We start from the raw sequence: 24,298 nt of genomic DNA on the forward strand, positions 1-24,298 counted from the left end.
CTACTTCTACAATATTTTTTATTTATTTATTTATTTGGAACACAAACAGTCATACATAGCTCATGAACAAATAATATGACAAAACAGTGTTCACGTTATAATTAAAAATATGAAAAAAATTCAGCCTCCCAGCTGAATATGACGGACGCGTAAGTTCACTAAAACTACAATATCAAATAATCACAATAATACATAGCGTTACACAACATTACGTGCAACGACTACAAGCTAATTCTTCAAAATCAGGACAGTTTATACAAATTGTTTTTAAATGTGTTAAAACTAACGTTAAACAATTCTATATCGCTATAATGACGATTATAGGAATCAGAATATTGACTAATTGATGAGCATCCGTCGTGAGTTGTCTTGTCACGTCGAATGCAAAACGTAAGACAAGTCTGCACTGATTTCATAAAGTCTCATCATCATCATATATGACGTAAGACGTCCGCGGTTGGCCATAAACCCCATAGACCTCCAGTTGCTTTGGTTGGCAGCGGCCTGCATCCACCGTGAACCCGCGGCTTTAACCAGGTCATCCGTCCATCTCGTTGGTGGACGTCCTACGCTGCGCTTGCGGATCCGCGTTCTCCATTCAAGAACTTTTCAGTCCCAACGGCCATCCGTTCTCCATGCTATATGGCCCGTCCAAAAATGTAATACATAAAAAAATGTGGGTAAAACTTATTTAGTACACAATGATATAATTTGATTGCAGGTGGAAGGACCTTGTGCGAGGTCCGCCCGGATTGCTACCACCATCTTGCTCGCTAATCCTGCCGTGAAGCAGCAGTGCTTGCACTGTTGTGTTTCGGCGTGGAGAGTAAGACAGCCGGTGAAATTACTGGCACTTGAGGTATCCCATCTTAGGCCTCTAGGTTGGCAACGCATATGCAATACCCCTGGTGTAGCAGATGCTTATGGGCGGTGGTGATCTCTTACCATCAGGAGACCCACTCGCTCGTTTGCCATTCAGTCGAATAAAAAAAAATTTATTAAACCTACTTATCCTAGCGGTATTTTTTCCACCATAGGAGTTGATAGACCCCGCCGGCAAGGCAAACTTCTTCAAAGCTATCGAGGTGGCCTCTCAGGTGTTCAACACCCTCACTGAAGTCATCCAGGGCCCTTGCACGCAGAACCAACAGGCTTTGGCGCACTCCAGGTACAATAAAAAACAATCTAAAAAACTTATACACCAATTTGGCTTAGTCCCGAAGTAAGCATAACTTGTGTTAATATGAGTACTAGGCAACGGATAAACATATTTAAATACATAACTAAACAAGCAAGACTGGCGAAAAAACATCCGTAGTTTTACCAGCATTTGTCTGTCTGTCTTGTCTGTAGTCAAATCTTGCAAGCTAAATTCGACCAACTTCCAGTAGGTAGTCGGATTGACTTGAAATCTGGCATACTTATGTAAATTGTGTAACAATACAATAATCTAGTAGTGACAGCCTGGAAGTCCAGCCAGGATCGTCTCCGCAGGACGGAACTCTTCAACGGTTAATGGCATCGACTTGAAATTTGGTATGCAAATGTAGTTTGGGTAACAATGTAGGAAAAGTTGACAAAAAGTACAGTCAGCTAAAAAAGCTTGTCATCATCATCATGTCAGCCGAAATACGTCCACTGCTGGACATAGGCCTCCCCCAAGGCAGTCCACTCAGACCGGTCTTGTGCTTTCCGCATCCACCGCGATCCCGCTATCTTAACCAAGTCCTCGCTTCATCTTGTTGGAGGCCTACCGACAGCTCAGAAAAGCTAAAAATACTATTTTTACCAAAAACTTATATCATACAAATATTATCTGCCCTGACCGGGGATCAAACCAAAAGCCTCGTAGTCACGCCTATCTACTGAGCTACCCGGTCAGTTACACTGTGGTCAAATATTTCCAGGTTGTGGGACGCCGTAGGAGGCTTCCTGTTCCTCTTCTCCCACATGCAGGACAAGTTGTCCAAGCACTCCTCGCAGGTGGACCTCCTCAAGGAACTCCTCAACCTCCAGAAGGACATGATCACCATGATGCTGTCCATGCTTGAGGGGAACGTCGTCAATGGTATGTTGATGACATGGTTTTTATATGAGCTAAATGAATTGTGAGCGATTACTTTGATACTCTGCGGCTATAACATATTTTTGACATTCATAAGTGCTTGTTTTAGCCTAAATTTAATAAAGATATTTTGACTTTTGACTTTGACTTTGGCTACATGGTGCGAAAGGGCTGCTCTCTGTTTGATTTAGTCTAAATGTGAGTTTGATTTAAAGAAAAAAGAAAGAGAGAGCGAAAGAAAGAAGAAAAAGAAAGAAACAAACAAGGGATAAGGAATTATTAACTGCCCCTAAAAAAAAACATAAGTATAAGTAAATATTTAGTAATTGTGGCAAAAGGCTCCGGATCAGCATGTGCATATTGACTTATCCCGCCCGCCTGGGTCAGAAGCTTACATCCTTATGCACACACAAACACACACGTACAAACTTTCGCACTTATGATATTAGTAAGGTAACAGCTGTAACATATTTAAAATTTTCTACACAGGCACGATCGGTAAACAGATGGTTGACACCCTCGTAGAGTCTGCCAGCAACGTGGAGTTGATCCTGAAATACTTCGACATGTTTTTGAAGCTGAAGGACCTGACTTCGAGCGCCAGCTTCTTGGAAATAGACGCCAACAACGACGGATGGGTGCTGCCGAAGGATTTCAAGGAGAAGATGGAACAGCAGAAGAGTTATACGCCGTAAGTTGATTCCATAAATCAAAATGTAGAAATAATTTCAAAAAAATGATCGGGAAACTGCAAATAATAGCGATGTTTATCTTTAGTAAGTAATTGCGTGGTTATAGTGAATGAATTTGGAATACTAAAATTGTGTGTTGGAAGAAAGAACAAAAGAAAGAAATAAAATTATTTCATTTATTCGTGGCAACATGGAAAAAATTTAATTGGTAAAAAAACGCTCAAGGCAAAACTATTTGGTTAATGGAAACAAAAAAGTGATTTCCCTTGCAAATGAATCCCTCGCAATGTTCCATTCAGTCTACCTACTTTTACTTTCTTTATAAATGAAGGTCAAAAATGCCCACTGAAAAACAGCGTTGCGGTTTTCCATTATGCTGAGTGGGGTCCAATCCTCTCTCTCTCTCTCTCTCTCTCTGAAGAATTTTGAAAAATCATTTAAAATAATTATACCTCGTCAGTGAAGAGATAGAGTTCCTCCTGGCCTGCTGCGAGACCAACCACGACGGCAAACTGGACTACATCGGGTTCTGCGACCGCTTCCACGAGCCGGCCAAAGAGATCGGGTTCAATCTGGCTGTGCTGCTCACTAACTTGTCCGAACACATGCCAAACGAACCAAGGTAGGTCATACTCATATACCTTATCTATCCAAACAAACATACGCACCTTACCATACTTTATTCATAATTTCCTTACTTAAAAGTCACTGTAGCATGGCGGAAGTTATACTCATTCTTATCTGCATCCTCATACTCTATCACATAGTCATCTTCATACTCATTTTCGTACTCATACTTACATTAACTTATTCTCTTACTTATGTATCTGTGACCACTTCCACGAGCTGGCCAAAGAGATCGGGTTCAATCTGGCTGTGCTGCTCACGAACTTGTCGGAACACATGCCCAACGAACTACGGTAGGTCGTACTCTTCCTCATCCATGTAGATGACGAAGAGTATGACCTAGAGTATGAATGAGGATGTCCTCATATCACATACTCATCTTCATAAACATTTTTATACTCATACTTACTCACTCGTAGTTTTTCTTATGTACGTCACTGCTTCCACGGTCAAAAAGATCGGATTCAATCTCGCTCATAAACCCATCCGAACATATGCCTTCCTAATCCTTCACATATTCATCCGCATCTTCGTAATTTATCAAATACTCATCTTCATACTCATTCTCGTTTATTCATATTCATCCCTATACTAATTCTAAATATCAGTTGCATACGCATCCTCATCGTTATATTCTTACGTTCAACCTACAGTTCGATACCCAACTTATCATCCCCTTTGACCCCCAGACTGGCCCGTTTCCTGGAGACAGCCGGCTCTGTCCTCAACTACTTCGAGCCCTTCCTCGGCCGTATCGAGATCATGGGCGGCTCCAAACGCATCGAGCGAGTCTATTTCGAGATCAAGGAGTCCAATATTGAGCAATGGGAGAAGCCACAGATCAAGGTACAACTATACTCACTAAGGTCTCTAGTAGAAACGTGTCAGACGGCATGTCAAACGGAATGTCAAACGCGCACATGACACGCGACGGCGACGGTTGGTTACGAAACGCGCTAATGGGCATAGTCTCACACTTTTCGATACAAAGAATATTTTTTTGCCTGATACGGTGTAATGGGTAGAGACCTTAACTAAGACCAGAGGTCGTATTGTCTAACGCGCTGGCGTTTGCGATGCAACCACCATCTCTTTCTATCCTCGTCTTACACCTGTGACAGAAAGAAATGGTAAAGACTATTGTGTTTCCAAGTGTGTTAGGTAATAACACCCTGTAGTTAACTTGACTGAACATCTGTGTAAAAGTTTTTATAGGTCTTTTTAATTTGGTACTTAGGTACCTTAAGTATTCTAGAATGGTCCATATTATATTTTTGTCGATAGTAGACTTGTAATGTAGCTCTCACTTCTGTAGAATGGTTTTTTTCGTTGAAAATTGAAACTATTTCGGCAAAGCACACGTTTCGTGAGATTAATAGGTTTTGTGCCTTAGTTTGTTTGATTAAAAAAAAGAGATCGGATTGATAGCTGTCAGTTGTCAAATGTCGCCATACAACGATACATATGTATACACACAAGGTACGTACACGCACGTACGTATGTATGGCGACATTTGACAACTGACAGCTGTCAATTCGACCGGATAGACACGTCGAGAGGGGAAAATGGGTTTAATGCTCGAGTTTTACACTTTGCTTTTCGCTTGGATTGCGAGGAAATAAAAAAGCAACAGTAGATTTTTTTTTCACTTTCTATGTACTTACCTATTATTTTTCATGTAATATTATATATATTTTTAGTTTTATTGATTTATTTTTAGTTTTAGGTTAATTAAAAATCATTAAAAAAATATGTAAAAACTTTTTAGTTTGTGGCTGTTGACACCTGATTACCTTGATCTTAGACGAAGATTTTACTTTTTGCACTAGAGCATAAAAAGTCATTTTATGTCGCCTAGATCCAGCATAATCACGAACTTTACGAGCATGAGAAGTGAAAAATATAATATATACCATCCTAAAAAACTTAAGGTACCCAATTCAAACTGTAGTCATCCTTTCACGCGGTATATTTAGAACATCGATCAAAGTATGGAACTTGTGGTATGAAAACATTTTTCAACCAAGCAACAATATCAGTGCGAGAAAACACTTTTTTATTCCAGGAATCGAAACGCGCCTTCTTCTACAGCATAGTAACGGAGGGTGGTGACAAAGAGAAGCTCGAAGCGTTCGTCAACTTCTGCGAGGACGCCATCTTTGAAATGACACACGCCAGTGGCCTCATGGCCGCTTCGGAAGAGGCTGCCGGCGGACCCAAGAACAGGGAGGCGGCTTATATGTATCTCGGGGATGATGATGATGAGAGGTAATTATATGGGGTGATGAGTTGTTGTTATAGGTAGTAAAGAATTATAGGATGTGATAGAGCTATAATGGGTGATGAGGTGAGTGTAGGGGGTGATGAGCGTTTTGTTATGAGTAAATTAGGGATGGAAATAAGAAGTAGAGGTAGTTAGAAACGTTTGTCACCTTCTGCGAAAACGCCATCTTTGAAACGACGATCGCTAATCGCGAAGGTCGCTGGAGGATCCAAAAACAGGTAGGCTGCTTATAATATCTCGTGTATCTCGGGGATGATGATCATGACAGATATATGATGTACGGTTATATATGGGATGATAAGCTGTTGTTATACATAGTAAAGTGATTATATATGGGGTGATGAGCGGCTTGATGACAGTCAATAAAAAAATAATTTAAAAAGTATTATTTTTCAAAACTTTATTATTATTATTTTCCAGGGCCGACAAAAATCCATTCCGTCGTGGCTACCAAGCCGTAAAAGATGGTATTGCCGCGACATTCTCCTCCTTATCCCCCGCTAACATAAAGTCCAAAATCGCGGACATGCAGCAAATGCCGCCAGCTGAACTCGCCGTTGGTTTCTTCAAAATGTTCTTCTATCTATTCTACTACATGGGCTATGGAGTTATGGTTGTTATAAGGTTAGTTTGAAGTAATATTTCATTATTCATGTCTGTTCTAACCTTACAGAGCTACTAATAAAGAGAATAGAAATGTTGCGCGAATTAAAAACGCGACTGCACGATTATGGCTTAAAGGATTTTTTTCCTAGCCGAGTCTGTAACGAAGTTCGTTCAGATTTTAATGATATTAAGCTTTTTTTGTCATAATTGTATACATATGTACATACAGTTTCAGTACTAAGCGACGGAGTGACAGATTAACCGTTTTAGGTTTTTGTTCGTTTTCTAAGCAACTCTTATTGTGACTTTTTAATGAATAAATATTATAAAAAAAAGATACTCAAAAAACTGATTGTCAATAATTACAGTTCATTAGTGGGTACCTTAATCTACTGTTCTACTGGTACTATGTAAATCAGCGCTCGGGTTGGTGAAACACGTGTCGAGGATTGACGTTATGGTTTTTTTTACAGTATAATTGGATAAAACCTTTGAAAACAGAAAAACTTATGCACTTTAATAACAGAGGGACTGAAAATTGACGGCATTAATACAATAGATACGACAACATTTCCATTCTTATTGTTATTTAGTTTTAAGGCATATTTCATATAGTTTTATTCAATCTATTAGTCACAACTTCTGTGACATGAATGTACTATATTTTTATACCTTTTACTAAACGATATTGACTTATTGTCATGTGTGTTTCCACGCAACATTTCGGTGCACAGTCATTGGTAAATGCTTTGTTACATGTCTAGATGTGTATGTTGATTACCTATACATATATTTTTTGTTAAGTCTTCTAGGTTTTCGGTGCAAAGTCATTGGTAAATGCTTTGTTACATGTTTTAGATGTGTATGTTGATTACCTATACATATATTTTTTGTTAAGTCTTCTAGGTTAGATTTCTGTTAAAAGAAACGCACTTAAGAGCGTTTATGCCTGCTGAGCTGGCAACGTTGCATTTTTGTTAGTTTTTCTCGATTATTCCATAAAAATTGAATGAAAATTAAAAATGTTGTCTGATAGAACACTTCTTAATAAATCAGTTATAGTGTCTACGCCAATAATTATTCGTTATAGACTTTTATTTTCTTTAAAAGCCGTTTATAAACATTAATTCGTTTTTAAAGAATATTAAATTCTAACAAGAACAATTATTGGAGTAGACACATTAACTTATACAGCGTACTTATGCAGCCAGCTCAGCAGGTACCTATAAACGCTCTTAAATTTCTGAAATGGTGCCGTATGGGGGGGGGGGACATTAGTTTTATCCTGTAAAAAAAAACGTACTACTTTTTTTATTGAAGAAAAAAGTTGTACGATTGTCTCGATTAACCTCCATATTTTTATGAAGGATCACTAACTAGTTATGTAACATAGTTGCTGGGGTTTGGTTACAAGCTATATTAAATGCGTTAAATGTAACCTGGGCCCGATTGCATAACAAAGTACGAACTATTAGTATTAGCGATTTTTGTATTGAAATGCACGAATACTCTTAGCTTGTACTTTATTATGCAATTGGGCCAAGGTTTCTACATTACTTGCGTGTTAGAGGGACTATATTTTCAATACGGTAACCATAATTTTTCATAAAGCTTCAGAATTAGCTTAAGTGTACCTACCTACTGTTTTTGAATTGTACCCCGCATAGACAATGTTGTTTAGTCTTCCAATTACGAGTAACGACTGAGCTGATTAAATGCATGTTAATATTACTTTAAATATACTTTTCCCTTAAAAGCACAGTGTCCTATTTCTTAAATTTGGAATCTTCAAACTATGTTAAGTCTTGGTCATATGTAAACCACTTTATATTATATGTAAGTAGATACTTTACGCACATGCCTCTTTTTATGACAACATAATTAGCACTCTTTGACCTTTCTTATTTATCTATGGAATACACAACACGCGTTTCCTTTTATTTTTTTAAATTATAACAAGCACATTTGATACTTATTAAGGGCGTATGGCCTATGGACCTATCAAAGGCCATTCACAGATGGTGATGTCCAAGAAGCTATAATATTTTTCGAAACAGTCGAGTTAAAGATACACTTTAGTACCTTGGCGCTGACACTTCATGTTTGAACTTTTATCTAAAATTGTCAGAAGGCATACAGTAACAAGGTACCTACTAAAGTCTAAACATATATTTGACCTTGACTGTACTGTAACTATATTAAAACATGATATAATTTTTCTTTTTGCAAATAAACTATTCTATAACGTCCATTAAAGTTGTGTTAATGAAGTTACACCGTGTGTTTGAATTTATGACCAGGTACATATTCGGGGTGCTGTTGGGTCTGATGCGAGGTCCTCAGACGGAGGAGCCGCCGCCGGAACCGACGGAGGAGGAGAAAATTGGTCAGTTGAAGCACAGGTTACTGCAGGGTCAAAGTAAGGCAGCCCGGTATAAGCATGGGTGGCTTACAGGCTTATGGCGTTTGGTCACTAGGGTCTCGACTACAAATTACTACTACTGCAAAGTTCAATTTTCGAACTTGATATAGATAGTGCCACGAGAGTTGAAGTGAATGATTACACACACAGCTACAAAAAGAAGTGATTGCACAAAAGGAGAATGAATGAAATGAGTAAAATGTCAAAATCCGGCTGTCGTTGTCATTACACATGTTGTAGCTGTGTGTGTAATCATTCACTTTAACTCTCGTGGTCGAAATAGTAACTTACTATTTCGATGCTCGTGGTACAATCTATATCCTGCCGTCCCGCTCACGCTAAGGGTGAATCCAGGCGAGCGTAATTTTTTTAAGTTGTGAGTCGCCTATTTTCGGTCCCGTAATTTCTGGGATACCTGATAACAATAAATGATTTAGGGATTCTTTCACCAGTCTCTGTTAAGTTCCTGTAATTTTTTGTGACAGATAGGTACCTATGCGTGTCGCCGTCTTTGTTTAATCGAGCGACATAAAGCGAGACGGTATGATACATAGATACTTGTCACCTAAGTCATAAATAAAATTAACATACCTACTTTTTTAGAAGTAGTTTATGCCCTTTATATAGTTGGGAATAATCTAAATTTTGTAAGTGTAAAAGTGGGGGTAGTTTATGGTGACCAAACGTTCTCAAAACACTCTACTAAATTGCCAAACGCAGGTTTAACCGATTTAACTAAATAAGAAAAACATCTTCCAAATTTTTAACAAACTATAATAACGTGGCCGAATAATTTATGATTAATTTATAACATTTACAATTATTTTATCTATCGATAAACTATTGAGTGAATGAATCAGTGAATGATTTGTTTTATCATGGTTTCTATTATTTTATAACAAAGTAAATCTGCTTTTGGACGTTAACAGGTTAATACTTTTTTTCATTTTGATGTTGTCTCGATGTTGTAAATATTTTGTTGCTTTTTTAATAAATTTTAATCTTTTTGATAATTTAATTAAGAATATTCGTATCGTTTTAATTTTATCTTAAACTTTGCGCTCTTGCATCTTTTATTACTAATTTCATGAAAAATTAGATTAAAATTAGTAATTAACTTAAGAACATTAGGCAGTTATAAGAACCATGTCGTAGGTCATGTCAAACTGACAAGAGTTTCTATGGGCATGTACACAAAAAATCGGGTCGGTATTATATGGGCCGCGCCGAGACTCAACCGACTGTAGAGTAGTTAAGTCACACAAGGTAAAGTAATTTTTCTAGATCTGGCTTAACCCCAGGCCCCATTTATTGGAGCATACTACCACAGAGTAAAAAGCAGCTATCGAATACATACATACCTGACAAATGATATTTTTAAAGCTAGTAATATTTTCAATAATTACAATGGATATTGTAACTTATACCTAACACAATAAGGTTGAATTTCCAAGTCAATGCATGTGGTCGCTAAATCGCCTCTACCTTTTTAAGGGTTAAAAATGGATTTGACACACTATTATGTAAGAGTCGAAAGGAAATGATACGTAGGTACAGTCGAGGTCAAAAACATTTTTACATTTTAGTGCCTTGTTACGGTATGCCTTCTGACAATTTTATGCAAAAGTACAAATTTATTCATTTATTCATAATAAAGACTTACAGTATACACCAAAGCGTCTCTATTACTAGCTAAACTTACAAAACACTTACGTACTAGATTGATACATAATAAATAACTACATTAAACCGACATACACAAACATTTCCTTATTTTATTGAGAAGTGACTGCCAGTGGTCAGCGAATACATCAGCATCTGGGACCTGAGTCACCAATAAGTTCAGAAGCTCAGTAACAGTGAGAATGCTTAGTAACAGTGAGAAGGCACTAAAGTGTTAAAATATTTTTGACCTTGACTGTACCACTCTCCTTGCACTTCTGTGTCTCTTCATAGTAGGTACTTAATATGTAACAGTTGGAACACCTATATGTTATGAACTCAGTCATTTTTGAACTGACTAGCTGTTTCACGCGACTTCGGCTGATTTAATCTAGCGTCCGCGGAAACATCACAATATTCAGGGAAAAAAATTAACCAATCAAACCAAATTTTATAACGATCGGTTGAGTAATTTAAGCGTCAAAACATAAGAAACAAACATGCTCACTTTCGTAATTGCATTATTAGAAAGGATTTAAAAAATATTTCATTTTTATTTCGAAAGGGTACTTCACGTTTAAATTTGAAGATAAGAACACCTCCTAACCAACCAAAAAGCACTTCAAAGTTTTTTTTTTCTTTTGTTAATAGCTAATTTTGGCACAGGTCCGTCTCGGCTCCTGCCAGCGTTGCCAGCGACGGATGATACGGGGCAACTACAGGTCTCCGCTTTCGGACTGGACATCACTAAAGAAGGCGATGGGCAGTGAGTTGGTTTTGCTTAATCAAAAGAAATTACATTTATTCACAACACCATAACATGTAGTTCAATCCCCAATGTGCACGGATTGTAATAAGATTGAGGACTTAATACATTTTTTGGTGGAGTGTGTATTGACTAAGGATATCCGCGAGAGGTGGTTGAGTGATTTGGACCTGTTCAATGGTGCAGTGAATGTTATTTTGAGTTGTCCGGTATCGGAAGATGCAGTACGAATTTACAGGTTCATCAAGCACTCCTTTGCAGCCAGATAATCTGGACATCGCAATAGAAGTGTTTGATGAATGTGGACATCGAGTCTTTCAATGAGGCTGGCATAGTCACACAAGTCCACTTAAGCCTCAAAAAAAAATAGAAAAAAACACCATTACATTTTTTTTTAAATAGCTTATAATGTGTCCCACTGCAGGGCAAAAGCCTCCCCTTTCTTATTCCACTCGTCTCTACTCTTGGCCAGCTCTTGCCAATCTGACTGGAATCGGTCCAGGTCGTCCCGCCATCTCCTCCTAGGTCTTCCTCTGCTCCGGTGCCCGTCGCATGGAACCCAATCGGTGATTACTTTGGCCCAGCGATCCGGATGCATGCGGCAGACGTGTCCCGCCCAGTCCCATTTTAATTAGGCGGTCTTCATTCCCACATCGACAATTTGAGTTCTGGAGCGCAGATCAGAGTTTCTGATTCTATCAGATCTCCGAACACCTAGAATACTCCGCTCCATAGCTCGCTGGCAAATCTTGAGCCTGGACTTCTGAGCCTCAGTCAAAGACCAGATAACATACAACAATATTATTACAAATAGGCAACACGAACATGTTTGTTGTTAGACTTCAAAGAAAACAAAGTGTTGATGTGTTGTTGGTTTGGGTGAATGAATATACGTATTAACCGCACGGTTCAAGCCAATCTTTCCCATTGGACAATATCGATGTCGTGGCTCTCTATGAGCAGTTAAAATTAACAGTTGAAAAAACGCAGCCATTTTAAAGATCATTTATTCTCAAAAACAACTTTGTAATTCACTTTAATGAGAAAATTACGGGTACTTATAGATAAGCGATAAAATCAAACTACGAGTATTGCGACCGCAAATTCGCGGTAAGCGCTACATTTAGCAGTGCCTATGTCCAAATTTTAATTTCGGCCAAAATTGGACTAGGTATATTAGCAGTAGTACCTACCTAAGTCCAATTTTTAATCTTGGGCAAAGTCTTGTATAGCGCAATAGAGGAATTTCTTTCACAGCTAATTACGAAAACGGACTAAAGGAACCACTCTGTCAAAAGCTTAGGTTTAGAAAAAGAATCAGTTCCAGCAGCTGAATCGAAATTTCGGGATTTTTAAAAATTCCCGTGGGAATTTCCGAAAATTAAATCGTGGTTTTCATTGACGTTGCATTAAAAACGATCATGTCAAATAACTCTAAGCCCAACGCTTGTTATTTCGAGATTTTAACCCTATCCCGTGCGAATATCGGAATAAAAAGTAACCTATGTTTTATTCCAGATGTCCAGCTATCTACATACCAAATTTCATCCAAATCCGTCCAGCCGTTTTAGCGTGAAGGAGTAATAAACATACTCACTCACTCTCAAACATTCGCATTTATAATATAAGTAGGATAATGTCCGATAGAGAACTTTATGGAATAATCGACATACGCGTATTTCCAGAATCCAAGTGAAACCGCACGAGTCACCCAGCACGTCAACGCCATCTTCTGGCGAAGAGGCGGAAGCTTCCCCCGACGAGACGACGGAACACTCCGAGGAGACACAGCCGCCATCTTTGATCGACCTGCTTGGGTAAGCGCTGCGCAAGCGTTATGTAGATGATGTTGTGATACTGTATGTAGAGATACTGCGTTAGAACGGAAATACTGTTACTGGGAAACTATAGTGATGCAGTAGTACCTACTACTGTTGTGATGCTTTAAGAATGCTGCCCTGATGCTCTAGAAATACTGGTGTGATACTGAAGAGATACAATCGTGTTGCAGTAGCACTGTTGTGATATTACTTTCGTGATACTGCTGCGATATAGTAGAGAAGTGTCGCTATTCTACAGTAGTGGAGATACTGTTTTAATTTGGTAGCGTTACTATCGTATTAGTTTTGCTGTGCTTTCATGATACGTAGAGAGACTTTCACTGACACTTCAGACAATAGAGTCGTGTTACTTTAGACGCTGTCGTGTTGCAGTAGTAGGTACTACTGTCGTATTACTTTCTTGAAGCTTTTGTGATACAGTAGCAGTTATTTTGTGATAATCATAGAGTTTGTATTTAATGTATTTGTTGTATTTTAAGAGGTGAACAAGCAAAGAAGCAGGCACAGGAGAGGATGGAGGCCCAGGCCGCTCAACAGGCTGCCATGTCCGCCATCGAAGCTGAAAGCAAAAAGGTAAAGTTTACAAGTTAAAAAAATAAAAAAATTACGTAAGTTTGTTAGTAATCGGTACAAGGGGACGTAACGTCAGTGAACGTGTCTAGTGAAATTATTAAATCAAAATGACGAGACTTTTTCTAGGCAAATGATAAAATGGATTCGCCATTTTAATATCCTGCGTGATTTGGTCATATTTCTTTTAATTCAAACTCTGTTTAGGCTATTGCTCAGAGACATTATCTACTATTATATGCTTAAATTGCAGCGTCATTAAGACCCGGGAGATATTAGTTATTTCGGCTTAATTTGATCTAGCCTGTTGCCTGCGACTCCGTTCGCGTAGAATTCGTTTATCACTACCCCGCGGAACAGTGCAATTTTTTGGGATAAAAACTACCCCATATATAACCGGTTCAGCGGTTTAGAAGTGATGACTGATGAGTTAACAAACAAACAAATAAACAAACAGACTTACAAACTCGCATTTATAATATTAGTGGGACTAGTGGGATGCGAATCGGTCAAATTTTAACGATTTAGTTTTTAAACTATCTAGTCTAGAATAAGCTGGCCTAGCTTTTTCTCGCAAACAGTTCGGCTTTTCATTAGACTAGCAACTTCAGTCGCATTTTCGTTGTAGATGCCATCCCGCTAATTAGATTAGTTTAGTAACATTATTATTTGCTTTTACGTGACGCAGCAAGGATCTGAAAGAAGATATTTTCATTGCAAAAAGGTAATGCGTTCTTCAAAATTATAAGATAAATATCTGCTGGCATAAATAGATTTCCATTCATGTAGCTTCCATGAAATTGAGTGTTCATTATCATCTCCGCCTCCATACATCCCACTCCAGGATACAAAATGGCTTGGGCCGTAGTTCCCACGCGGGCCCAGTGCGGATTGGGAACTTCACACACACCATTGAATTTCTTCGCACGTGTGTGCAGACCTCACGATGTTTTCCTTCGCCGTAAAGCTCATGGAAAGGAAACCCTTATTCGAAAAATGGTCTTTAAAAACCTATAATGTCTTCGAAAGACCTTTGCCAAGATACCCCACACTATGGCTTTAGACGACAAAAGAAATCATTCCCCCTTTACGTGTAGGGGAGGTAACCAAGTAAGGAGATAAAATACAATTACGTGCCCATTGCGTGCGGGCTATTTAAAGAATAAATTATTTGAATTTGAATTTGAACCCAGTAAATAAATTTTTGCATGTATATTTTACTACATTGTCGATGTGGTTGACAAATATAATCATGCTTAATTAATTACAGACAGCTTTCTAGCAGATTTAAAATCATTTATTCAGTAAATAGGCCGCTATGGGCATTTTTACACGTCATTTTTTTTAAACTATCAGTCTCTAAGCTAAGCCGCGGACAGACGAACGGACATTGCGAAACCATAGGGGTACCTTGTCCAAAACTGTGGGATAAAGCTGAGGCGATACTTTACCCGTTTTTTCCCCAGGCGGTGTCTGGCCCGACGCCGTCCGCGCTCTCGCAGGTGGACATATCGCAGTACACGAAACGCGCCGTCTCTTTCCTCGCTCGCAACTTCTACAACCTCAAGTATTGCGCTCTCGTTCTGGCGTTCTGTATTAACTTCGTGCTGCTCTTCTATAAGGTAAACTACTCCTATTATTACCTACTATTACTTTAAATATATCCACCCGAGCCGCAGGCGAGGATTGATAAGTCGAAAGTAAAATGGGTTTAATTTGGTTTTGTTTAGGTGTCGACTTTGGAAGGCGAAAACGAGGGTTCAGGGCTCGGAGATATCATCAGTGGCTCCGGCTCTGGGTCTGGGTCTGGCAGTGGGGATGGTAAGTGTGGAATAATCAAATATACCTACATGCAATATTTTATTGCAAAAACAAATTTCAAAGCCAATGTTTTTATTCGAATAGAAACTAAAGAGGTCAAGGAAAGGCTTGAACTTGAATCTGATTAACTATGCGGCGCCACAAAAAAATGCCATTAGTGATGTATGCCATGGGTCGCTGGCGTTAGAATGTTGTCCCCTTCTCCTGCCGGATAGGACGTCCGCCAACGAGATGAACTGAGGACTTGGTTAAAGCCGCGGGTTCACGGTGGATGCAGGCCGTTTCCAACCGATGCAACTGGAGTTCCATGGGGGAGGCCTATGTCAAACAGCGGATGTTCTATGTTTGATATGATAAAATGTCTATCATCAAGTCTATGCTTATTGAGCACTATCTGTCGTTTTGCACGTGAATGTTATAACTTTTAGTTTATTTATGAGTACGTCGGTAATGTTGTTATGTATCTACCTATCTATTTGCATGTGTTTATGTCGTATAGATGATTATATATTCTTGATATTGCTGTAATGTAATGTAAATTACCAGCTGCTAAAATTTATTCCTTACTTCTCCATCCATTCCATTGTAAAGGCTGCCTGGAAGAGATCGCTCTGAAGCGATAAGGCCGCCTATTGCTTACCTCAGAAAGTCTCTGTGTATATACCTATTTTCTGTACTGCTTGCTATATGTTGTATTGTTTGATGATTTGTGATCTATTTACAGGCAGCGGCGAAGATGAAGCCGACGACCCCATAGAAATAGTGCACATAGACGAGGACTTCTTCTACATGGAACACGTGATCAAGGCGGCAGCGTTACTGCATTCCATCGTATCTCTGGCCATTCTCATCGGATACTACCACTTGAAGGTACGCAGATGGTTAACGTATCCAAAGCCTCGGGTAAATGCTAGTGTAGATTACAATACGTTACTATTATTATTCAAATAATACATTAGCACCTGGGCGACCGAGCTTTGCTCGGGCTAAAACTCGATAATAAGCGTTTTGTCCAGAGATAAGAACAAGCTAGAACGATTTGTCATCCCCGAAAACCCCCACATACCAAATTTCAGCGAAATCGTTGGAGCCGTTTCCGAGATTCTAATTATGTATATATATATTGTATAAACATATACAAGAATTGCTCGTTTAAAGGTATAAGATAGGTATTGCCACGAGAGTTGAAGTAAATGATTAGGTACACACACACCTACATGACGAACTAATTGCATAAAAGGAGAATGAATGTGTGAATGACAAAATTCCGCTGCCATTACATGACATGTTCCTGTGTGCCTGACCTTAACTCTGGTGGCACTACCTATAGCAGCTCTTAGAGCTGATGCGTGTACACTGTACACGTTTTTTTAAGTTTTTACCAAGTTTTTTAACATTGTTCACTTAAGGTGTAATTGTAATATGCAGGTGCCTCTAGCCATCTTCAAGCGCGAGAAAGAGATAGCGCGTCGCCTAGAGTTCGACGGACTGTACATCGCGGAGCAGCCCGAAGATGACGACTTGAAGAGTCACTGGGATAAGCTTGTCATCTCCGCCAAGTGAGTTACTCTATGCTCTACTAAACCTTTTACAACTTGTGTACATTTGTAACTTCATAATCGCGAATCCTACGCTACGCTTGCCGATTTGAAAACTTTTCGGCCCCAACGGCCATCTGTTCTACATAGTATATGGTCTACCCATTGAAAGAAATAAGTTTTTGGTAATAATTTCATTTTTAAAACAAGCTTTTTTTTTGCTGACTGTACTTTTTGTTAACTGTACTTATATTGTCACCCAAAATACATTTGAATACAAAATTTCAAGTCGATGCCATTAACCGTTGAAGAGTTCTGCCCTGCGGTGACGATCCTGGCTGGACTACCAGGGTTCACTACCAGATTATTATATTGTCATGGAATTTACATAAGTATACCACCATCTTCCTCGCTAATCCTGCCGTGAAGCAGTAGTGCTTGCACTGGTTGTGTTTCGGCGTGGAGAGTGAGACAGCCGGTGAAATTACTGGCACGTGAGGTATCCCATCTTAGACCTCTAGGTTGGCAACGCGTCTGCAATACCCCTGGTGTTGCAGATGTTTATGGGCGGTGGTAATCTCTTACCATCAGGAGACCCACTTGCTCGTTTGCCATCCAGTCAAATAAAAAAAAAAAAAAAAAAAAAATACCAAATTGCGAGTCAATCCAACTACTGGAAGATGGTCGAATTTATAACTTGCAAGATTTGATTACAGACAAACAACCGGACAGGTGAAACTAAATAAAAGCTTGTAAAATAGAGAGACTTATTTTGGTTCCATCAGATAAGACTAACAATAAAACTAAGTTACGTGGTGACACGGCAGCATACCAAAAGGGGACCTAAGCTTTGGTTTCCTAGGATCAGCGGTGCCGTAATATAGCGGCCGTAATGGATACCGCTCCTCCTCCTAGAGAGCGGTAATTGACACCGGGCCATTTTGTTTACATAGACAACCTTCTAGTGACGTCATTCACCGCTTATTACGATTGCTATAATGACGGCACCGCTTGTCCTAGAAAACCAAAGCATTACTTCTTCAACAAGCTAATACGCTTGGCTATGTCGGTGACCCTTCTGCGTACGCAGCATAGGACGGCCACAACCAGAAGTTTGGATGTCCTGGTTTAAGCCGCGGGTTCACGGTGTATGCACGCCGCTTCAAACCGAAGCAATCAATATCGAAAATACAAACTGAAATATAGATGCATAGTAAAACCAGTAAAATAAGACCAGCGCTTTGAATCGAACCCAGGTCCTCGACATTCCGTGCCGCGTGCTATACCGCTACACCACCGCTGGACAGTGATACAGATACGAATTTCTCCTATGCACCACATATCTCAGCTTGTTTGTTTTCTTATTTAGTCACTTAACCAGCGACACTAGCGACATCTATGCTGTAGTCCTCATCGTTAAACTTTTCAGCACCCCATTGGTCTTATTTTTCTGGTTTTTCTATGCAGCTATAATTCAGTTTGTACGGGATGACCGTAAAAGTAACAAAAAATTTGGAATTGAAATAAAAAATACAAAAAGATTCCAAAAAACCAATCTAAGCAATCCACGTCCACGTCCTACGGCTGATAATGATGAATCGCGAATCCCTTAAGAGCGTTTATACCTGCTGAGCTGGCAACGTTGCATTTTGTTAGTTTTTCTCGATTATTCCATAAAAATTGAATGACAATTAAAAATGTTGTCTGATAGAACACTTCTTAATATATAAGTTAATGTGTCTACTCCAACAATTATTCGTGTTAGACTTTTATATTCTTTAAAACCGAATTAATGTTTATAAACGGCTTTTAAAGAAAATAAGTCTATAACGAATAATTATTGGCGTAGACACAATAACTGATCTATTAAGAAGTGTTCTATCAGACAACATTTTTAATTTTCATTAAATTTTTATGGAATAATCGATAAAAACTAACAAAAATGCAACGTTGCCAGCTCAGCAGGTATAAACGCTCTTAATTTAAGGCATGGGTTCCCGTATATCTGTGTATCCAAAATCAGCTGTTCTAGAACTTCTAGAAAGTGGGGACTTATGAGGTTGGTTGTATTTTATTCCAGATCATTCCCAGTGAACTACTGGGACAAGTTCGTGAAGAAGAAAGTGCGAGCGAAGTATTCGGAGACTTACGACTTCGACTCTATATCGAACATGCTCGGGATGGAGAAGACCTCGTTCGCTTCGCACGAAGAAACAGGGAACAAGGGCTTCGTGCAATAGTGAGTAGCTAAGAATAACAAAGAAAGCCAAACCTAGTTGCGAGATGGGAAAATCATTCCCATTAGGTAGGTACATAACTGGTTATGAAACGGGAAGTGACATCCCGTTTCATAAGTTAATTAGAAACGGTTAGTCGCAATTCCTATTTCGAATCTGGCTACCAAATCTGGTTACGATGTGCGAAAATCTTTGCCTTTTCATAACTGGTTAGGTACGAGTCGTGAAGTCACACTTTCCATTTCGAAGCTAGCTACTAAATCTGGTTACGGTTACTGCTATTTTTTTAATTGGGTACAGTCACCAGCATTAATATCTACCACAGCGGAGCGTGCAAAAATATCTGACACGTCCTTCTGGCCCTAGAAATAGAGTCGTATCAGATATGCACGCTTGTTGTGTCAGAAATTGGTGCTGGCGACTGTACGAGGTGGAAATTCAAGCTTTTCCGTTTAGAAACTAGCTACGTGATGAGACTAAAGTTAGTTCTGCGCCACCAGCATTCATTGGACTCCTGCGACATTTACCAGTCACAATCACAACACATACAGTTAGAGTGAGGAATGTTTTTCCATGTTAAAGTCTGTATTACTTGGCCTGTGTAATAGTAGATTACTGTAGAGGCCGGGAAGTAGGGGGTTGCCGGCCAAGCAGATATAGGGATGCGAGGCCGGCAACCCCACGTTCCGGCGTTGGCTTGCGTATAGTGCTTTTCTCAAACATAACATGAAATCAAATAAGAAAACAAGAAAAAAGCGCGTTGAATCAAAAGACGGTCGCATTGCGGGCCAGCGGCCGGGAAAGTTGTATGAAATCTCTTTGCAGGCCGCTTGAGTGACCGCGCGCCGGCAGCCGAGCCGTAGTGCCTGCAGCGCGATACTTCCCGGCCTATTATTTGTAACACAACGTCAATATTTCATATCATGTTTGAGAAAAAACTCTTTTCGCTACATCTATACTTTTCTTTTCCAGCATTCTGAGCATAGACTGGCGCTACCAGGTGTGGAAAGCTGGCGTGACGATCACAGACAACTCATTCCTTTACTCCCTATGGTACTTCAGTTTCTCTGTCATGGGCAACTTCAACAACTTCTTCTTCGCGGCGCATTTGCTCGACGTCGCTGTTGGCTTCAAGACCTTGAGGACCATCTTGCAGTCCGTCACACATAACGGGAAACAGGTCAGTGGGAGGGAAAAAATGGGGAAAATTTACAACAAAGTTACAAAAATAAGAATCCTGGTTTTTCGCTGAAAATATTTTGCCCAAATTATTCATTTCCCGGTGCGGTGAAGGAAAACATCGTGAGGAAACCTGCACTAACCTGCGAAGCAATTCAATGGTGCGTGTGAAGTTCTCTGCGCCCGCGTGGGAACTATGGTCCAAGCCCTCTTGTTCTGAGAGGAGGCCTGTGCCCAGCAGTGGGACGTATATAGGCTGGGATGGGATTTATTTTCCGACTGTCGTTTGTCCATATGAAAATATGGACAAACGATTTTTTTTCTGAAACTAAACTTTTCAGGATATATTTCAGGACTATCCTGTAGAAACTTATATGTTAGATTAGGTTGGTTTCATAACACTCCTGATGAATAAGTATACTGCCACGAGACTTGAAGTTGTGCTTGAAGTAAATGACTACACACACAGCTACAAAAAGAACTGATTGCGCAAAAGGAGAATAAATGAAATGAATGAGTTGTCAAAATCCTGCTGTCATTACACGATTATGTTCTTGTGTGCAAGACATCAACTCTGGTGACACTAACTACACTTACAGTTTAAAAAAAGTTGTTCTTTTTTTGAAACAGTTGAGAAATTAATAGTTTGGTAAAAATATTTTACTAAATTTACAGCAAATAAGCTCCACAATATTCTTTCCAAAGGAGTAATAACATATTACCAATCTTCTTGTATGTTAAGAATGTCACATAAACTTTCCTTCATATTTCCAGCTGGTGTTAACAGTGATACTGTTGACTATCATAGTGTACATATATACGGTGATAGCTTTCAACTTCTTCCGCAAGTTCTATGTGCAAGAAGAGGACGACGAAGTCAACAGAAACTGTCATGACATGTTGTCGGTAAGTGTGCTACTGACAAATATTTAACGTGTTTTTCTTGATTTCCGTTAACTTCGACAGATGACTCAGTTAATTCATAGAAACAACCGGGCACTTACTTTATGATCAAATAAAAAAATATATATAAGTTACAGTCATTGTTATAGTAGCATAAACGTGACACATAATAGACATATCAAAAACATACTTTTTTAACTTTCTTTGCAGACTTTAAAAAAATGATATGTTTCAAAAACCTTTTTTATGCTGTTTTTACCGTGCATAATTATCTTATTTCTTGACTATTTTTGAACATTAAGCGTTTAACTTATAGTGTCTTTGAGAGAATAACTTAATTTTACCTGTTTAATGTCAGCAAAAATCAAAAATACCACAGCGTATAAATAGATCTTCTTTTCTTATTTGTCTCCATTATACATAGCCATGCACAACGCTTCCTCCGTTACCTTTGTAAATGACGCGACACTTTCTCTTTTTTTATATATTACACACAAAATATTGCAATTATAAACACGAAACTTCTACAGATTTATTAAAATCAAAACACTTTGTTCCAGTGCTTCGTGTTCAACATATACAAGGGCGTACGAGCCGGCGGTGGCATCGGTGATGAGTTGGAGCCGCCGGACGGCGATGACTCCGAAGTATGGAGGATCATCTTTGACGTGTCCTTCTTCTTCTTCATCATCATTATCCTGCTCGCCATCATTCAGGGTGAGTTAGTCGCGGGTGATGAGTTGACGGTGATGATTAAGTAAGAGGTGGTGACTACCGAAGTTCGGTATGTTCTAAATTATTGTTATACTAAGCATTGGTAATCTTTGTATTCGAATTAGTCATGGTGATGAGCCGATGGTGATGACCAAGCTAAACGTGATTTTATAGGAATAAGTTTTTCTGTGTAATAAAGAGACAAACTTTCTTTCGTGAATGTTTGTGAGTATGTGCGTGCGTGTGTTTTGTTAATCCTTCTCTCTAAATCGGCTGAACGGATTTAGATCAAAAATATCTCATCTAGAATCAGACGTAGGCTACTTTTTATACCAATATTCTCGTGAGATCAGGATAAAACTTCAAAATTTTACCCTATGTGATTGGAGACATGAAATTTGGCATTTTAAGAAAAATCGATCGATATTCATCGCAATTTGGGCCCAACAGAAAATCAATATAAATCATGTTTCAGGTTTGATCATCGACGCTTTCGGTGAGCTTCGTGATCAACTCGAATCGGTGAAAGAAGACATGGAGTCCAACTGTTTCATATGCGGCATGGGCAAGGATTATTTCGATTCGGTAAATACCAATATCTGTACAAGAACTGAGCCAATGAATAATTTATTAAAATAAAGAAAGAAAGAAAGAAAGAAAATACATTTATTCACAACACAAGACAACAATATTATTAGGTACAAAAAAAAAACAACACAAAGGTATGTGTCATTGCGGTTGTGAATAGGACACTGGCTCAGCATAATGCTGAAGCGTTAAGAACACCCCAGCGCTGATATATTGAGCTATTGAATCAGGCGTTACTTTGCGCAGGTCCATATCAATGAACTGAAACAATTATTACTAGTGTGGAGGTGGAGGAACTGCATGAACACACATTTCTTGCATAAACGTATCTATCATAATGTCGCGGGTGAGCAAAGTAATTGTTTCAGTTCATTGAGCCAATGAAGTTAAGGGAAATCAAGAGAAACACGGTGTATAACGACGATATTGCGTTTTTCAGGTGCCGCATGGTTTCGACACGCACGTGCAAAGGGAGCACAACCTCGCAAACTACATGTTCTTCCTCATGCATCTCATCAATAAACCAGACACTGAGTACACAGGTGAAAAAATAGAATAAGGAAGATACTCAAGTACTGATGTGCCAATAGGAAACTTTCCAAAATTGCGGAATTTCACAAAAAGGAAAATTACGGAAACTTTTCACAATTTTGTATGGGGATTGAAACTTACCGTTTCTTAAATTGAAATTTTCTATAATTCTTGTGAAAATTCCCAGAAATATCTGAGAACTTTTTCAACTTTTTAGAAACATTCCGCTCCTTGCGCATCTGTATACTTAAGTCACCAGTTGACAACTTGAAAGTGAATATGGTGACGAATTTAAACTGTTGGACACGGACTTAAAGCATATATCAGCAATTACCATCAACAAAATTATGTATTTTTTTTGTAAAAATAATAATTACGCTTACTCTTCCTAATCAGGTCAAGAAACCTACGTGTGGAACATGTACACACAACGTTGCTGGGACTTCTTCCCGGTCGGAGACTGCTTCAGGAAACAGAACGAAGTCGAAATGGCGGAGTAAACTGTACAAATATGAACGTAAACTCGAACATACCTTCGCTTTTGCTCAAAATTGTAACACCAACCAACGCTGGAACAGAAGGGGTGTTAAAATTTTGCTTTCTCAGTGCATTTTAAATATTTCAGGTTACCTGATTATCTAGTTCAGAAGTTATTTCAGAATTGTCAATTATGTAAAATCAAGTAATATATAGAATTTTAATAATAGACAAAGTGACTACTTACGTAGCTATTTCAACATATATATCAGTATCGAATTCACATTTTAGAGATCAGGTAAGTTATTGAAAGTAAAAGTTCAAATTTCGCCAGAAATCTATGAAGATATATCTATACTCGTAAATGAGACATAGTTTTTATCACATTTTTCTATTTACTTCCAATGTAATTTAATAATGATTAAGGTGGCCTTTCCAAGTAATATTTTTAAACTTTTTCGATATAGTTTATGTAAGATAATATAAAATAACTGTTAATTAAATAAATATAATTTATTGCCAACTTTTGTTTCATTAATGAAGATTCTATCACTATTTCTGTTATGCAATATTCCAAAACAATACAATATAATGACTCTTTATTGAACACCAACGCATAGTAAGCAGTATAGAAAACAGGTAAATAGAGATTTGAATAGCAGTTTTAAAAATATGACCCAAGCCAAGCACCCCACGGAGCCAAACGGGAGAACGCATGCTCCTCTCCTGACTTTCCAGCAAATGGCTGAAGCAAGACTCTGTGTAGATAAGAAAC

General features: G+C 38.7%; 1 protein-coding gene across 1 annotated transcript in view; it reads left to right on the top strand.

Moving 5' to 3' along the window:
* Nucleotides 1–24,046, top strand: part of RyR (Ryanodine receptor) — a 206,817-nt gene extending 182,771 nt beyond the window's left edge. Inside the window, 22 exon segments of the mRNA XM_074109940.1 lie at nt 1,038–1,168; nt 1,908–2,068; nt 2,555–2,756; nt 3,218–3,379; nt 4,074–4,230; nt 5,450–5,652; nt 6,089–6,292; nt 8,575–8,660; nt 11,025–11,124; nt 12,810–12,941; nt 13,445–13,538; nt 15,002–15,157; nt 15,266–15,356; nt 16,081–16,226; nt 16,785–16,915; nt 18,975–19,133; nt 20,104–20,311; nt 21,085–21,216; nt 21,774–21,930; nt 22,403–22,512; nt 22,955–23,057; nt 23,443–24,046. Coding sequence (XP_073966041.1) covers nt 1,038–1,168; nt 1,908–2,068; nt 2,555–2,756; nt 3,218–3,379; nt 4,074–4,230; nt 5,450–5,652; nt 6,089–6,292; nt 8,575–8,660; nt 11,025–11,124; nt 12,810–12,941; nt 13,445–13,538; nt 15,002–15,157; nt 15,266–15,356; nt 16,081–16,226; nt 16,785–16,915; nt 18,975–19,133; nt 20,104–20,311; nt 21,085–21,216; nt 21,774–21,930; nt 22,403–22,512; nt 22,955–23,057; nt 23,443–23,546 — 3,129 coding nt within the window. The 3' untranslated portion in view covers nt 23,547–24,046.
* The last annotated feature ends 252 nt before the right edge of the window (nt 24,047–24,298 follow it).

The sequence above is a fragment of the Choristoneura fumiferana genome, chromosome 29, assembly GCF_025370935.1.
Source record: "Choristoneura fumiferana chromosome 29, NRCan_CFum_1, whole genome shotgun sequence".
Classification (NCBI taxonomy): Eukaryota; Metazoa; Arthropoda; class Insecta; order Lepidoptera; family Tortricidae; genus Choristoneura; species Choristoneura fumiferana.